Consider the following 18,467-nt stretch of genomic DNA (forward strand, 5'->3'; position numbering starts at 1 on the left):
TCTCGAAAAAAAACCAAAAAAAAAAAAAAAAAAAAGAAAGTTCTTCTGTATTCTCTATACTAATACCAGTGAGGACACTGGACCTAGTGAAAAACACATAGTCTTTAGATTAACAGTCATGTCCCTGTTCCAAAGAGTAAATTCTCTGTCTTCATTCTTCTGAACCCCACTTCCATGAACTGACTTGATTATGCCTTTTAGTTATACTTCCTTCCATGAAGCTAGGGATCAAACCTAGGCCTATACCAAGCAAAACCCCCAGTCCACCTACCATCACTTTGTTTATTTAGAGACAAGGTTTCATGTAGTCCAGGCTGGCCTTGAACTGTGTAGCTGAAGGTAGGTCATAAACTTCTCTGTGTGTAGGAAGGTAGGATGTAACTAGACAGAAATCAAAAGCAGCACACCACTTCAAAGAAAAGGTGATTATGGTGAGCCTCTCATATCACAAACTCCTCTATATTCAGAGCACACTGATGACCTAAGTTATAAATGTACTGACTGACAGGAAGGTGAGAATATAGGAATGAGAAGACGGGTCTTTACACTTGTGTTTGTGTGCAAGTGTGTAATCATTTCTGAATTTGGCTATCACAGACCCAAACCCAGACCCTAGTTTTAGCTTTCCCAGAGTCCCTAGCTCCTCCAAGTTTGAGGGGTACAAACTGAGAAAAGCAAAGGGGAGAAGGGGAGACCCAGAGGACACGGAAGGGTGAAACCAGAAAGAGTTTTGGTAAGCACTCAGAACTCCCCAGAGTTCAGCCTACTTTAAGCCATCCCTCATGACTTTCAGAAAACACTAACTACAGAAGTGTAAGCTAGCTCCTAGAAAAATTCTTAACCTTCATCTCCAAAGTCTACCCTAAAACATTAACCTATGTTAAACAGCACACTCCCCTCTTTCTCCTTCCTCATTAACAAAGTTCCATATTTCACATAAGATACAGTCATATTTGCACTGTCTCCAGACCAGGAGATCCCACTAAAGTTTCTTAAGTCCATCAGCAAATACAAAACATCTTTTGGATGAAGGTGGGAAGACACGGGGAAGCAGAAATGGTTACTGGGCTCCTTGAACAGGATAGGAGAAGGCTCACATGGTGATGAACACTTGTTCCGGGACTCAGGAAGCTGAAGCAGGATGATCATAGGGAGCCCAGTCTGGATGTCTCAGAAGCCAAAGAATAAAATTCCCAAATGTGGGGAGAAGGTAAGGGGATAGAGATTGAGTACATTTAGAACATTGCTATTCTAACCATATTAGCTGCTTAGTCAGTGATTAGCACCCCCTTGAGTGATAAATACCTTACAGAATTATAAAATGAACTAAGACAGATTGATGGGAAAGTAACTTACCCTGTTAAGCCCTAGGTTTCCTTCCTTCTCTTTCCTCCAAGTGAAGTAAATGCTTCATCTCCTCAGATCTAGGCTGTGTCTCACTTGCAGCTGTCTGTTCACATCACTTCTGCAAACTGCTGAAATGCTGGGTGTCTCAGTGACTAACATGTGCCCTGCCAACCAGACAGACAAGGATGAATTCTCCCTAACGAGACAAGTCAGGACCTGGACACCTGCTTGAGTTCTCTTTCTGACCCTTATTCTCTGCCAGGAGGGCTCAAGGCTCTGTCAACACTCTCCAACTCACCAAAGCCAGGCAAGCAGAGGAAAGATGAAACCTACTATTTCCTGGATGTCTCTCAAGGTAGCCTTTCTGCTCTCACTTTACAGCTTCATTAGGAGGAAATCTCTTGGGATTAATTAGGGAATCAGTATTTGGCTGTAAAGATAGGCACCAAACCAAAGGAAAGGAACCACTGGAAAATGTGGGTATCAGTCTAGACCAAGGATGAGTTCTCCACACCTGATGTCCTTTTTTAGCTTTACATACTTGTCATATAGAATCCAACAATGTCCAAACTAGAATCAAGTACAAATATAATTATCCCAAAAACGACAGAAGAAAAGTGCCATTTAATGATACAAGGAACTCAACTATAGAAAAAACAAGAACTACTTTGTAAAGATCACTTAACTGGTGCATAAGGTATTCTCAAAGGACATTCTACACATTTTCGAAAGGAGAAGAAATGTTTCTGAAATATTAAAATAAGTAAGACCAATTTTAAGTTACTGAGTAAAAATACATACTATTTATAGGGATAGGAAACGATTATCTTTTCACGCCTGGTAAAGGATGCTGCTGAAACAGGAAGTTCAATCATACTTTCTAGCTCCTTTCCACTTATAGCTGAAGAATCTAACAGCTGATATTTGGAAAGTGATCTTGTCTTCGTCCCCAACCCCCACACACACCATTTTTTTTTTTTTAAAAAACTTACATTTGACCTCAGTTGTCACTTACCTGACTCTGGAAAACAGAACTTCTGACAATCCTGGTCCTAGAATGTAGTATACAATTTTACAAAGTTTTGACAACAAGAAAGGATTCCAAAGGATTCCCAAACTATAGAAAACAGGAACTACAAATGAGTAAGGAGTCAATGGAACATTAACATTGCACAACACCATATAGAATACCTGTAAACAAAGGAAATCAGTTATAATATTCAAAAATAGATATTAAAAAGAGATTAACATTGTGATAAAGATTTCAGGTGACCTTTAAACTAAAAGAACTTCAAAATGAAATGATGACCTTCAATGAGGTTAAGAGTTCTGTTGCTGATACCTGAACTCCAGAAAGTGTAAGAAAGCACAGACTAGGGGGATGGAGAAATGGCTCAGTGGTTAAGAACACTGACTACTCTTTCAGAGGTCCTGAGTTCAATTCCCTGCAACCATATGGTGGCTCACAACCATATGTAATGGGATCTGATGCCTCTTCTGGTTCATCTGAAGACAGCTTCAGCATACTAATATACAAAAGATAAATAAATAAATAATTCTAAAAAACAAAAAAGAAATCACAGACTGATTCTGATAACTCAGAAGTGTCATCTTTTAGAGATAAATGATAGTAACAGGAGAAAAAAACTGATGGCAGATACTTATATTTTAGAGTCACTACTTATATTGGTAGACATTTAAAGAAACAATTTAGAGACCTGAATTTTCCACAATTTGTATCATGTGTTGCAATTATCTAAACATTTCACCATTTTTGGTAAAACTATCCATGAAGACAAAAAGCCAGGCATAATTGTTCATTCCTATAAAAATCCGAGCCCTAGGGAGGGTGAGGCAGGAAGATAGATTAGTTGAAGGATAAAATAACCTGAGCTACATAGATTATTTTCAGGAAAAAAAAGGAAGGAGAGGGTAGGGTGGGGGTTAGAAATAATTACATACTTTATTAATTTGAAAGAAAGTCTATGAGGCTGGATGACAGCCAGCCTTCTCTTCTTTTTTTTAAAGATTTACCTATTCCTTTTTTTTAAAGATTTATTTACTTCTTATATATGTCTTTATGTGCACCAGAAGAGAGAATCAGATCCCATTACTGTTGGTTGTGAGCCACCATGTGGTTACTGCGAATTGAACTCTGGATCAATGGAAGAGCAGCCAGAGATCTTAACCACTGACTCATCTCTTCAGCCACCAAGTCTACCATTTTCAGGTATATTTGTTTGAGTTCTATTACTTTCTCTTTAATTTTTAATCACCAACCTGTAATCCCACAAGTTGATAATGAAGCTTTATGCTTACCTATGACTCCCACAAACACTATATAACCCTAGCAATGAATTATAGAGCTACAAAGTTATTAACTCCATATAATATACTAGTTAAGTCCCTACTTTAACAATTTAATTTTCATAAAACAAAATTAGGAAAAATTTTCAAAGTTTATATTACACAGTAATTTTAGAGACAGCTAATGGATTGGTTTACAATTTAATATTGCATTAGACACTATAATAAACCATTTAGATTGTTTTTAACTGGAATTTGCCTAGAATATACATTATGATATAAAACGATGCCTTATGTGTCTCATAGTCACTGTTTAAAGCTACCTGCCATATTATAAATTCTCAATTTGCACAATGTTATACTCAATTCAACAATGGCAGAGGAGGCAAAGCAACCTACTATTAGTATTTTTACCTCTTGTTAAAATACCCAATTTACCAATATCACTCTATCAAAGTTCAAGACTAGAACATCTCTTTTAACCCAGAGTTGGTGAAAACAGTCACTTTTATTTTAAATATAGTACTAGGTGTTGAACCTGGAGCTTTGCACATGACTGACAAGCACCCTACCACTTCGAATGTTATATTTTGGAAAATTATTGTAGGAATCCAAAGTTCTTTAAAACTCAACTACTCATATTAAATAAAAAAGTATAACAAAAGTTGAGGGGGAAAACAAAATTTATAAAGACAAGAATTTAACTCATGAAATCATCATTAATTATCTATAGGATAATTTCTAAAAAATCCTAGTTTTGTTAACAGAGATTTTACAATTTGCATTAAAAAGGTTAAATCAGACTAGATATTCCAAATAAAACCCAACACAGAGATAGGAGCAGCGGCCCATGCATGGAATTTATTGTGTGCTATTGTTTATAAAATACTTGAATAGTCCTGCACATGCATAATATTTCCAACTTAGACAGAAAACCATACAGGCTGCACTTTCTGGCAAACAAAACAACAGATGGTTCCGCTGCCTGGTGCTATGAGCTGTACTCCAGGGCATGAGGGAAGCAGGCCACCAAAGTAAAGGGAAATACCAAACTACAGTGGCAATCAGTACAGGTCAGTAACTGTAAAATTAGCACATGGTTCCATTTAGTTTAACCAAGCAGTTCTGTAACTATCAAAAGTAAAATTTCGACATGCAGTCTTGACTTTTATGCTTCCACTAACATCTGAAGGGTTGAAGAGAACCATTGCTTCTAGGCTGCATTACTTAGTCAAAAACATTTCCAGACATTTTTAATTTCCTTTGCATTTAAACATAAAAATGATACAAAGCCAGCAGCAAATCACCCTGGTGTTTTTTTAAGCAATTGGAGTACTCACAATAAACTAAAATTTCTCATAATATCTACGTAACCTATACATGTTGTACCTGTACATCATAGGTCTATATATTAAATATTTGCAAAATGAAAACATGCATACACAAAATACGTCAAGTTTTACAGACATGATTTGAATTAAAATTTACTTTGACAATGTACAAACTTCTTTTAAAGTACCTTAAATGAGTAATTCTGTAATTCTTCATAATTTTAAAATTTAGGTTTTTTTTTTTTAAATCCTTAAATCTCTGGGGTGTAAATCTCAAAAGATATGGGCAAAAAAGAATCTAAATTGGTTTTTGGATTTTGTTCAAGTAAGAGTCTTCTTAGAAATAGTTTATGCATTCATAATTGAAAAATACCAAGATTATGTTACAGAATTAGCCACATTTAAGAACTATAACCTGAGGTCAGCATTTTATATAAACACCAACTGGGTTTCTCAGATTTTGTCTACAATTCAAAATACACCTAGTAACCTCAGAAATATATTTTAAGACCATGCTAATCCATCCTTTTAAAGACATTTCATGGGGTGGGGGTGAAGGGGGGAGTTCCACGTTATCTCTAAAGATTGTATTTAAAGTCATGGTTGAAAAAAATCTAATTCTACTGAGGGGAAAAACAAAGGAAATCTCATTTGTAAACGTAAATGTGTGAACCACAAGCATAAATGGAGGTATAGATATCCTCCACTGGAAATTGCCCCACGCCCCTTGCTCACTGCTCTCCTCTGTGGCAGCGATTACCCAATCTTATAGACGGCACAAGTCCCAGGGCCCTCAAGCCTCCATCCAGAAGGGGGCACGGATCTCAAAAAGCACAATGGTTTCTTCAGAGAGATTATGACATTTGTCATCACCTTGGTCAACCCCTCCAGCTCCTTGAAGTGATCTGTCCATTTGGGGCCCAAGACGTGAGAGTCCCTGGGAAGCCGCTGGTCACTGGGCACTATGGTTGCCAGTCCCGTGGTTCTCAGTGGTATGTGCGGTGTTCAGGGAATTGAAACCATCTTGCTGCACAGCATCTTTCCGGGGTGGCATTCTCTCATTGATCCTATCCAAACCCTTTGCCTCTTCAAAACTGCAGATTCTATGTGGTGGGGAGAATCCTCGTATTGCTTAACAAAACGCAAATTTGATAAGTCAGTAATTGTGAAAATAGTTCTGAGTTCTCAAAAACAATGAATTTTAAGAAGAAAAGAAATTACTGTAAATATCAACATTTAAATTTTACTTTGGTTGAATTATCCCCATTTGAGTCTTCCTATTAAAATATGAAACATTTTTAATCCTAAATAAAAAGAAGAAAGCTTCATAGATGACACGTTAACATGGTTTTGTTTGCTTCACTTTAAGTAAATCAAAACAAAAATACTAAAATTGCCTTTCCCTGCTCACAAAAAAACCAGCCTACAGGCAATGGTCTCAAGGTATCTGTCTGCTTCTTCTAAACCAGTTATCTCCTATTTACCTCAGACCTAACATGGTGACCATGAGGCAGTAACAAGGAGGGAAGTGAGGAAGCTAAAGGAGGACAAACCTCAACATACAAATATGTATTGGAAACTTGGGAGGAGAAAGAAATGAAGTAAAACTTAGCAGGTAAGAACTACCTTGAAGAACTATCATCCCAGCAACAGCAGTATAAAATAAAAAGGGTGGAAAATACCTCCCAAGTTAGAACTGTGTTTGGATGATAAGAAAAAAGGATTCATAATTTTATATTTAAAAACACATTTCCCGGCCAATTAATACAAACTATATCAAATCCAATGGCAATCCTTCGAGTATCAAGAGGCTTTTGGTTTAACTGTTTTGAGACAGGGCCTCACTACCTGCAAATATTATGTAGTTTAGCCTGGCCTCAAATTCACGATCTTCCTAACTCAACATCCCTAATGCTAAGATAAACATTCATCACCAAGCCAAGCATACATCAATATTTATGGATTAAATATTACTTCATCTGGAAGGATGTAGATTCCATTAACAAAATGTTAGTTAAAAATATGTATACAATTACTAACAGTCTATTTGCTTAATATATCTAATCTCTAGCACTGAATATAAGCATGAAGCAAACAAATAGCTACAGTCACTAAACACTAGTGTGTAATATCAAGCTAAGTCTTGATACACATGAACATACTCTTAACTATAAAACTACAGCCCAAATTGTAAGAAACAACAACAAAAAAATCATTATAGAAATAGTTCCTGTACTAGAATGGGCAAAAAATAAACTCACATGTTTATTTAGTGGAGGGTTTCACTTAGGGGGGAAAATCTGAGTAGCATAAATATACAAAATATGGCTAGATCTCTACTTTCAGGGTTAGTTTAATAATGTCCACTAAAACAGGCAACATAACTGCTACATATACAACATATGCTAAGAAAACCAGCAACAATGAACTCTGGATTATACTAGAAAAGAGGAAAGATATATATATATATATATATATATGGATAGATATCTATCTACATGCGCGCGAACACACCCACACACACCCACACACACAGAGATATCAGTCATTGTGATTTAAATAAAAGAAGAATGTGACTGTTAAACTTGATGAGTTAGCCAGTATGATTCATCTGTGTGAGCTAGGCATAAGACACACCCCCAGGATATTCTCTGAGTCCCACCCACAGACCACAGATCCCTGCCCAGTGCAAGGACTCTGATCGTACCTTTTTCAGCCTCAATAGCCTCAACTGTGGCTGTACAGAAGTGAGCAGAGGCATGCAAAATGAATGAGAGAGATGAGAAGGGTCATATTGTACAGCAGAAAAGGCAATGATTACTTAAATATCACAGTACCCCAAAACTACATTATTTACAATTGAACACAAACTATACCCACATTAAAGAGCCCCATCCAATCCCCCAGTTTCTAACACAGCACAGCTTACACACAGCACTATGACATCAGAGCACAGGACATATAGGCCTATTGTAAAGACAGACACCTCGGCACCCATGCAAATATACTCCAGTATTAACTTCTCATCTTGAATTAACGATTTTGATTGTTCTAGAATTTTCCATTGTTTTGTCTTATCAGTGAATTCCTATTATAGGAAAATTATGATACTAGCACTGTAGCAGAAAAACAAATAAGAGGATCTTTCTTTCACTTCCAATACTAGCAACATTCATCACCACTTGGTTCTCTAAAAGGTAGAAGGGGTCAGTAACAGATTTCTGTCCCTTCAGTGCAAAGAATAAACAACAAAATCTGGTATAACTATGATGAAATTTAAGGACCCTGAATTTGTTGTATTAGTCTAAGTATCATTCTCAAGTTCGGTTCTTCAGGGGGAGCCAAAAATGATCAATTTTCTATGCTAAAAACTTGGAGTTTGTTTGTTCTGAAGAAGGCAGGCCTTGAACTTCTTACCAAGTGATAATCTTTCATCAGTTTCTAGAGTAGTTGAAGGGCTGGACTATAAGTGTATACCACTGTACCCTGGCCTTTACCCTAATGTTGACTGCCTAACTATCTAAACACCTATAACACTGTAAAAATTCTATTTATATTCAGTTTATCATGATGATGAATATGCTTAGAAGGGAGGAGCCTACATTCTTAGGTGAAAAAAGAAAGGCTACTACTGGTTATCTTTCCAAACCTGTACACTAATCAGAAAGGTATTAAGGGATGGAACTAACATCTTTCAGGCAACGAATCCTTATTATTTCATAATCTGGATACGATACATAGATCATGTGAGAAAAAAAATTCTTGGTAAAACTTGTACTGGCACATTTAAAAAAAACATGCATTTTGTAATCATAGATGCCCTTTTTGGGTAATGCAAGGTTGGTAGGTCAGAGCATTTGCTGTTCTTGCAGAGAATTCAAGTTCGATTCCCAGCAACCACTTGATATCCAACAATCATCTTTAATGCCAGTCTCAGGGGATCTGACACCCTCTTAATTTGGAGGACACCATTCATGCATGCAGTGCATGTCAAATACACAGGCCAAACACCATATGAATAAGATAATAAAATTTCAAAAAATGTAAAGGATATACGTTCATTTATTTTTGGGTTTAAGTCATAAAAAGAGTTTGACAAAGGGGAATAAGATTTAAAAATGCAAAGAATAAATAGTACTTGCTTGACAATATTACCCTTTCTTCACCCAAAGTGTGCCCGCTCATTTTATAAGAATGCCACATTCGTTTTGTTTTGCTTTTTCTACAATAAAGGTAATTACAATACTTATTTATGAAAAATCTTTTTAAGAAACAGTATGATTTAGACATTATTTCATCTAAAATAATTATGAATGGAAGAGCCTTATGAACTAAATTTTTAAAATATTGATAGTTTTAACCAGAATGTAAAGTGACTTGGGGATCCAAGAGGTAGGATGAATAATGAATAAAGATTTAATTTTCCTTAACTGTTAAACCAAATTTCTACTCAGACATACATATTATATGCCCACCATGGAACTCATCCTTGAAAAAAAACAAAAAAACAAAAACCCTAGCATTCTGTATCTGGAAAGAATTCTACAAAATGTGCCCAGGCAGAAAACAGGGACAAATGATCATTTAACTGGGCAGGGTGGCAGCGCCTATGATCTCAGCACTCAGGCTGGTGGAGCTCTATGAGTTCCAGGTCAGCCAGGGCTATCTAGAGAGACCTTGTCTCAAATAAACAATCAGAAAATACACAAAATAGAATGAAAAAAGACCCATCTATACTTATTAGTCCTCAAACATTCATTATCAGCCCCTTCAGAAAGTGAACAGTTTTCTTCATAAAGTGTAATGAAGAAAAAATGTCCATCAAAATATGATTTAAGAGTTTGTGATACTAGAAGTGATTATATATGAAGTATTCTCCAACTTGTATTCAGTAATAAGTTAAGACTAAAATTGATCTCATTAAGAGAATTACTATCTAGTTAATTATATCAAAAACTTTAAATTCTACTGATAAACTTTCTAAGCTCTGAAACTTGACAGTAAGCTATATACTCTGTCACACTGAGAGGCTTAAAACTGACATAGAAGCATCTGAAGCTGAAATAGGAAACTAGAAAGAAACATCTGGTAAATGTAAAATTCTATCTCAAAGCCACTACTGTTCTTCTCCTTCCTTCAATAATCACACAGGTGACAGTGCTAAGAAGTGTCAGTACAGCGCTGCCTTTAAACTATTATGTTCTTCAATACAACAAAGAATAAATGATCAACAGAAATTGGGCATTACTAAAAGAGAGATACCTACATATTTTCCTATATAGGTTGTGTTGTGGATAGAATTATAAGGTTAATTCCCAATCAAATTACTATTGGGGGGGGCAGATATAAAACTCCAAAAATCAAACTGCAGCAGAGTTGTAGTTTTTAAAAACCAACCCCCTCCGCCCAAGAAATAACATGTAAATTAGCTTTAAAGATAATAAAAAGAAGCTGGGCATGGTGGTGTTTGTGCCTTTAATCCCAGTAGTCATAGGCAGAGGCTAGAGGACTTGTATAAGTTCGAGGACAGTCTAGTCAATGAACTCTATGCCAGCCAAGGCTATTATCATGAGACCCTGTCTTAAAACACAAAACTAAACCAAAAAATAATTTTAAGATATTGAAAAGGTACCTTTTATAGTCTGAAAATAGGCTTGAAGTCTCAGAATTCATTTTTATATTACCTCTTAGTCATATACATTAACATCAGAGTTTGTATCTATAGAAATTTAAAACATTAATCTTTTAATAAAACATCTCAAAGATGTGGTTTCTATATGAGCTCTGTCACTTCTATTAAAATTAAGTTTTCATATGCTAGGGAAATAACTTCAACCAAATTCTAAAACCATAACATCAAGAGCTGTCCCTAGCAAAACTAGGGAGCTGTCCAGTTTCCCAAATCAGACCCCTCACGCTTAGCTCCTTCCAGTAACTCACTCTATGCTGGGAACAGACAGTCCCTTCAGCAAAGCTGCTGTCTCCCAAACCTTCCCTGCAGTTGAGGGTGATTTCCAAGTTGAAGGAATGAGCTTCAGGCTGCATGCAAATTAAGAATAAATAGAAGTACCAAGCTGTCAACAAAGCATGTAATTAGCAGATGCTAAGTGTGAAATCTGAAAGCAATGTTTGCCATGGATACAATATAAAACTAATAATATATCCAAGGATAATTGAGAGATGTTAAGTATATTTATTTAAATATGGTATCTTTTAATTTTGTTTTTCTTTTCTAAACAAAGGGTATAATTTTTTCTTATTAAAATGATCTTTACTAGTAACAATTTTAAAAATTTTTATTGAATATTTAAGGTTCTGTGTATGTTTTAATTTATATTCATGTAATTTTCTTTGGCATTTAAAAATATTTGTAATAGAAAAATCAAGGGCAAAGAAAATTATAAGTAGCTTTTTTGTTTTTAAATCCAAAAGTAAGAGAAAAGAGATCTAGGGATGGGGTATAGTTCAGTGGTTGAGAAGTGTTCAAGGTTCTGTATTTTCAGATCTCTAAAACTGTGACAAAACCCGAAAAAAAACAAACAAACCAACCAACTAAACAAAAAACCTCATTCACCATAGAAATCTGAAGTTATATGTAGTTTCTACTCAAAATGAAAGCCACTACAGTACTAGCTGTACTTCTTATTTGCACTAGTGGTAATAATACATGATAAAATAACATGAACTAAAAATTATGTCTACCAAAAATTACTTTAATTAAAAAGGATTTGTTTTGGAATCGAGTGAAATAACATTATGAGGGAGTTTGAAATTTATTCAAATACTTAAATTCCTCTTTTGCCCCCATTTTAAAAATTTACTAATTACACGAATCAGAAACTGTAGTTAAAAACAACAGATCATTGCTGTTTTAATAAAACAATGGCCTGTCAAAGTTACTTTATGTATAGTTTTTTTCCATACCACAAATTTTGTATTCTATCCATAAGGGAAAGAAATTGAGATTGTGTGCTACTGTGTATTGGCTGCAATATTCACACCTCTTTCTTCTATTCAATCTGTAATGGGCTTTCAAAGTTTACCCAGTACTTACACAGATGCTTAAAACAATAAAGTTAGCTTTTTTAAAGAAACATAAAATATTCAACGAGCCAGATTACAGGAATGCTTTACGTATAATTTTTTTATTTTCATGCAAAATAAAGGCACACTTTATAACACCCTTTCAATTTGACTTACATGATTTAAATTCAACCCTTTATAACAATAGCTCAATATCTAATGTTACATTCATATTCAGAATGAACCAAGTGCAGCAACAAATGCAGCAAACCTAAAATCAAGGTGCTACAAAGCTGCTTCTACATCAAAAGACAGACAAGCGTCTGATAGAGTAATTTAATTGAACATATATTTACAGACATACAGCTATCCTAAAGAAAGACAGACAGATTTAGGAAAGCAGCTATATCTGCAGAGGAAGGAAACAGCATGTTACAGACAGTCAATTATACATAGAACGTTTGACAAACACCACAGAAAACAAACTCTAATCATTTACCAGGGTACAAAATTTAGCATAAGTCTTTTGGCAAATGAGTGCATAAAGAAAGTTTTGGGGCCTAAGCAGAATATAACTCAAAAAATAAATACTTGAAAACATGAGCAAAATCTAATACAATTACGTAAATTTTAAAAGAAACTTGGAATTACATTTCCATTTTAGTTATATATATTTATGTGTGTATATAGATATATTGATATATCCCTGATTCACATTCTTGACTGAGGCTTTTAAAAGAAAGGGGTGCATTAAACAAATGAATATATATTTCAGAATTATGACATGAACTGCTCCCATTATCACCTTATGAAAATCTGGGGAACTGATTGTTATTTTCAGTTAAAAGACAACTTGTTCTATCAATATTATGCCCTGGCCAAGTACTAATCAGAAGCCTATCACATAATACCCTGCATATGTCAGCTGCTAAGACAGGAACTAAAAAGCAGAAGGAGTTCCCTGCATGCATTATGTGTATTGTTAGCAAAAGAGTGAGGTGTGCCCCAGTCCATCTGAGGCACAGCAAGTTGCATAACATCATTACCACTTTGCAAGGTCTGCCGTCCTCCAGCCAACACTCCACTAGGCAACATCCCTGTGGGAGTCAGGCCCTTGAGTGTCAGCACGCTTTCACTCTCCTCCCTACAGCAGAGAAATTTAACAAGTACAAGAAGGATTAGTAGCTCAGAGGTACAGTATTTGCCTAGTATGCACAGTACACTGGGCTTGATCCCCAAAATTTCAAAAAGCAAAAAGGAACTTTTAAAATAAAAATGTATCAATAAGTATTTGCAAAAGAAGAACTATGGCCCAGATGTAGTCCATGTATATAATTTATTACATTTATTGTTATTAACATATTTCCCTCAATTCCAAGATACTTATTTTCTAGATGTTTCATTTAAGAGGGTAGACATATTATAATTGAATCATACATTGTTTTCCTGAAATCTCATCTTCCTAAATTTTAACCCCAAGAAAGTTAGGTTGTACTCTCACAAAACAGATGTAGGATCGTATGGATGAGAAAACTCACCAGGAATCTTTCCTGGTATGATTTTCAAGGTATAACTTCTGTGCTTTCATCACAAGATTAAATTTCAGTGGCAGACTGTGTGCTTATTATGTTTTAGGTCCTGGGTTTGATACCAGCACCACAATATAAAACAAAAACAAGCAAACAAAACACCACCAGCTTCAAATGAATTTCTCTTCCCTTAAACGGTACAAAACCCTACACCTAGCTTCAATATAAAAAGAAAACCAATTGCTTTTTAGGTATCAACCGGAACAATGCTCATAGAATACAAAGAAATAGTTTTTGCAGATAACCAGGAAAATGTATCAGTACCTGAGAACAGAGAAGACTCTTGCCATCTTGCCAATTGCTCGGATCTTGTTTCTTATGATTTCTTTCCGGGCTGCAGCTGAACCTACTTTCAATGGAATAAACAGAAAAAAAGGCTCAAGTTTAGGGCACACAAGCATTATTTGATTCTTCTTCTAGCCTATTCCAAACTCATCTAAATCAATACCAGGACTCCTGCTACCAGCTCACATGGAAGAGACAAGATGAACTCAGGCCAGAAAGTTTCTCAGTCCCTCAATGATTGGCCCAACACTAGTCAAAAATTGAGGACTGATAAGAACAATTCACAAACGTTAATTATCTTTCACCACTGACTAATCAGGAGAGAAGTAAAATGGAGTAGGGGTGGGGAGACTTGAGCCCAACTTGGATTACAAACCAAAGGACAAAATATAGAAACAATAGAAACAATTCTCTAATTTTTCATTTTCATAGGAGCCTATGGCATGCAGACTAAGACAAATGGAAGGCTTCTGTTCATCACAAAAGCCTTTAACATGCATACTAGAAATATGCCGTATTATAAAAAAAAATAAGCTTCTTTACTCTAAGTTAATCTACAAAAAAATGTACGAAAGTAACAATAATTACAAAGGTGATCACAAAGTAGGGACCACAAGCAGTATTTTAGAAACAATGAATATCTCTTAACTTCATGGACTAGCTGTCCTCTAAAATCATGCAAGCTTTAAAAACCATAGGCAGATATGAGATAAACACTTAAGAAAAGACTCCCCTGAAAAGCTGGCTAAAGAATACAACAAAAGAGCTGGCTCCTTGGCTGGACAGACTCAAAGGATCACTCTTCCTTCATTTGGTCTCCAGCAAGAACAATAACCTCAGTCCTGTTACCACATATATAGCAACTAGAGTTACTCTGGATCAGAGTGTTTTCCTTGCACCTCTGCTTCAACACAATGAAAACACGCATGTGGAAGCACCATTGTTGAGGAGAAGGTCAAGGAAAGGCCAAGATGCTAGAGCAAAATAAACCTTAGGTATGAGGTCTGAACAATCAGAAGTCTTGTTGTAGGTGACAGCATTTCATTTAAAATTCAAACAGACTACAAATACATAAAATTAAAAACTAAGATGATAACTAGAGCTAATTAAAATGAAAACAGGAAAAAAAAAAAAGGCCCCAAGTTCAAGGATGAAAACAGCATGTATTTAGAGAGCAGGGCTCCAGTTACCTTATTTGTTATTCTCTAAAGGATAATATAGAGCACTGAAGCTCCACTCCCAAAACTATGCGGTCATTACAGCATCAAAGACGTGTTCTTCAGATTAACTAAAAAGGTTAAGTATCAAAGAATATCAGAATCTGAAGACACACCAAGTATATTTCCTTATTTTATAGACAAAAAAACAAATGAAAATATGAAAAAAAAAAACAAAAAACCAAAAACCAAAAACCAAACCCTTGAGTTTACTAAATAACTCTTCCAAGGATAGAAAGTCTGATTTTCTTCTAATAAATTAATACAGATTTTATTTTTAAATTGGTAGAAATTTTAAAATAGTTTGATTTGTGTATGGAGTAGTAGGTTAAGAAGGATGGCTATAACAATATACATTTGTCTTTTCAGCCTTAATTTATATACTTGCAAATCCAAATGATATAAAAAACTATACTGATTTAAAATTAAAAATCTTAAGAAATATAAACACACTGTACAAATCAGGATTTAAAAATCAGTCTACAAACACATCATGCATCATATTAAAGTAAATGTCCACTGTAAAAGTACTTTGGGGAAATAAGACAATCAAACACCCCTAATCATGCAGGAAAAAGGACAAAACATTACAAATAAGCAAAAGAATGAAATTTTAAAACAAGAGGAATGAAAAGAGGGAAAACTATTTCCATGCACAGAAAGACAGATGTCTTGGAATATGACTTCTAAAACATCAAATACTAACTCACATGTCAAGCTAAATTTGCACAAGGCCCAAAAAGACTCTCAAAACATTGGTCAATGAATGTGCCAACTTACACGAACATGAAGTAACTTATAAAGTCATATTTCAAAACAATGTTACTCTGTCTGGTCTGTACCTTTTTTATTGCCATATATGAGCCGTTCTTCAGATGGAGAGTCCAGAAAAAAGGAAGTGAATGATGGAGAAAAGGTGGTTGAGACAAATAAAAAGATAGAAATTTAACTTGGCAGTGGTACTGAAGGATGGATGTTGAAAGAAAGGGAGAAAAATGAAGGCCCTCATATTTGAAAATTTGAAAAATGTAGTACTGTAGAATTTGGTGAATAAAAGACAGATGCTATAGCATAGAACTCTAAAGCAAAGATTTCTTAAAGGATATGTGTTCAGAAAGAAATTATGAACAGAGTGATTGTAATTTTTGATGAAAAGACATAATTAGGGACAGGAAAAAAACATGAAAACACATAAGACCAATAAAAGATTGTGCTAACAACAACACACTTATAGCCATAACCCTAAGGAAATATGCCACCCATGAAAGTATGTTAAGTAAAAAGCAATGACACAAATTAAGATACAAACTCATGTGGTTCTTCAAGGACACCAACATATGCAAAATCTGTAGCATATACAGGAAATGTAGGTAACTTTTCTCAGTGAAAAGCCTCAACCACTCCCCATAAAAAAAAAGTTGAGTCTCCCACATTCCATGACAAGATAAAATGATTTCTTGAATCTGAATTGTAGAATGTTTGCATATATTCAAATTTAACAATGTGCTGTTTGTTACAATCTAATCTGTGAAACTGAACATCTTTTTATAAAAAGTGTGACAGATTGCTTCAAACAAAGTACATAGCTTTAAGAGTAGGCAGTAGAGGTGGTTTGAGTTTTTCAGATCTTATATTCTATTGCTAAGATACATGATTATACTAGAGTTTAACCAGACCTAGAGTTTAACTTAGTGACACTATAATACATAGATTATGCATTTCTTTTACAAAAACTGAAGACAAAAGCATTTGAAAGAAATGTATGCATTCTAAAATCATAGAAATTAGTGTTCAAAATTTGTTCATGATTAACAGCGCTACAAAGGATGCTACACATTTTTATGCAATGTTTATGTTTATCTTGGGGGTGGGGGAACCAAACAACCCATACAAGCATTAAGCAAACAATACAGAGCGTACCAAAGAGCCATCAATAAGAGTCTTAATCCACTTTAACAGATCTCTAAAAGTGAGCCTATAAAACATACTCTTGCTTCCTGCTACTGGAAAAATCTCTAAACCTACTTTCTTCCTTTTTCTACAGAAAAACTGAACCCTCATTCGATCTCTGTAGCAAAATCCAATCTACCAAGGTTTCTTTCTAAATCAAAGATTTCCCCATATCCCTAGGCTGGCTTAACTGAGGTACAGGAAAAGAGATAGAAAAGAGAAAAGTCATGACATCATGGTGAAAGGAAAGTAGAAAGGAGTAACAAAGAAGGACAGGGTAAGAGGGATGATGCATGGAAGCATGGGGACAGGAGCGCTTCCAGTCGTTCCTTTCTGGATCCTATGCTGAACTTTAGTGTCCATCCTAACACCCTCCACTCTCCTGCATTCTTTCAATGCTTTCTCTCCCAAACCACTCCCATTCCCCTATATAAACTCCTGGACTCAAATTTTTTAACTTTCCTTCAGAATTTCTGCTACTAATACTTGGTTATTGAAAGGCTGAAAAAAGGAGGAATAAATGCACTTGTGATGCTGACAATGATATACTTTTAGAATACAAAAGAGAACTCAATATATCTTCCCATAGAAACAATGTCTGCAACCTATAGGTGGAAGAACAATGAACTAACCAGTACCCCCAGAGCTCTGTCTCTAGCTACATATGTAGCAGAAAATAGCCTATTCAGCCATCATTGGGAAAAGAGGCCCCTTGGTCTTGCAAACTTTATATGCCCCAGTACAGGGGAATGCCAGGGCCAAGAAGTGGGAGTGGGTAGGTAGGGGAGCAGGGCGGAGGGAGGGTATAGGGAACTTTCAGGATAGCATTTGAAATGTAAATAAAGAAAATATCTAATAAAAAAAAAAAGAAAAAAAAAACAATGTCATAAATGGTGCAGAAAACTGTACAAGTTACTTGAGAATGAAATGTCATCTTTTCTGTTCTCTCCAATTTATAAATGAGAAGATCCAAAGAAGTTGGGTGCTTTTTCAAGACTATATAGCTATGAATGAAAGTGAAAGATACTACTAAACCAATATAATTTTCATCTAAACTTGCTGGTAGCTCTCATGTCTCCATGTCGAATCTGAGCTGCCTCTTCATGGAAGCAGGCCACTCTAGAAAGATCTTTCAAAACAATATTTATTTTTTAGATACTAAAAAACAGGAGATAATGTCAATAAATCTCCATTAAGTATAAAGAACTATGATGACATATGTAGTCCTGTTCCTACAAAGGGAAAANATAACTAGTGAATTTCCCTCCAGAATTACTCTTATCTCCTATCTTTAATTCTGCCTGGCAATCAACATTCTCACTCNTTCTCTATTTTTATTTAGTTTTTTAGTTTTACCATATGTTTGTTTCCCTAAATACTATATCACAAGACTTCTATGTTATTCTATTGAATTTTTT

At 35.2% G+C, this 18,467-nt stretch overlaps 2 protein-coding genes across 4 annotated transcripts in view; both read right to left on the reverse strand.

Moving 5' to 3' along the window:
• Mss51 (MSS51 mitochondrial translational activator) overlaps window positions 1-1,901 on the reverse strand; it is a 13,924-nt gene extending 12,023 nt beyond the window's left edge. Inside the window, exon 1 of the mRNA XM_021204074.2 lies at window positions 1,357-1,901. The gene's annotated coding sequence lies outside the window, so the exon portion shown is untranslated. The remainder of the gene's footprint in view (window positions 1-1,356) is intronic.
• A 2,588-nt stretch (window positions 1,902-4,489) lies between these two features.
• The window catches only part of Ppp3cb (protein phosphatase 3 catalytic subunit beta), a 48,988-nt gene continuing 35,010 nt past the window's right edge, over window positions 4,490-18,467 (reverse strand). The window contains exons 10-14 of one of the 3 annotated variants that reach the window (XM_029541740.1): window positions 15,942-15,968; window positions 13,862-13,946; window positions 13,055-13,152; window positions 7,693-7,722; window positions 4,490-6,116 (exon numbers count right to left, since the gene is read on the reverse strand). In XM_029541740.1, coding sequence (XP_029397600.1) covers window positions 5,938-6,116; window positions 7,693-7,722; window positions 13,055-13,152; window positions 13,862-13,946; window positions 15,942-15,968 — 419 coding nt within the window. In that variant the 3' untranslated portion in view covers window positions 4,490-5,937. The remainder of the gene's footprint in view (window positions 6,117-7,692; window positions 7,723-13,054; window positions 13,153-13,861; window positions 13,947-15,941; window positions 15,969-18,467) is intronic. The other 2 variants (XM_021203275.1, XM_021203274.1) reach the window with 2 other exon arrangements.

The sequence above is a fragment of the Mus pahari genome, chromosome 8 (assembly GCF_900095145.1).
Source record: "Mus pahari chromosome 8, PAHARI_EIJ_v1.1, whole genome shotgun sequence".
NCBI lineage: Eukaryota > Metazoa > Chordata > Mammalia > Rodentia > Muridae > Mus > Mus pahari.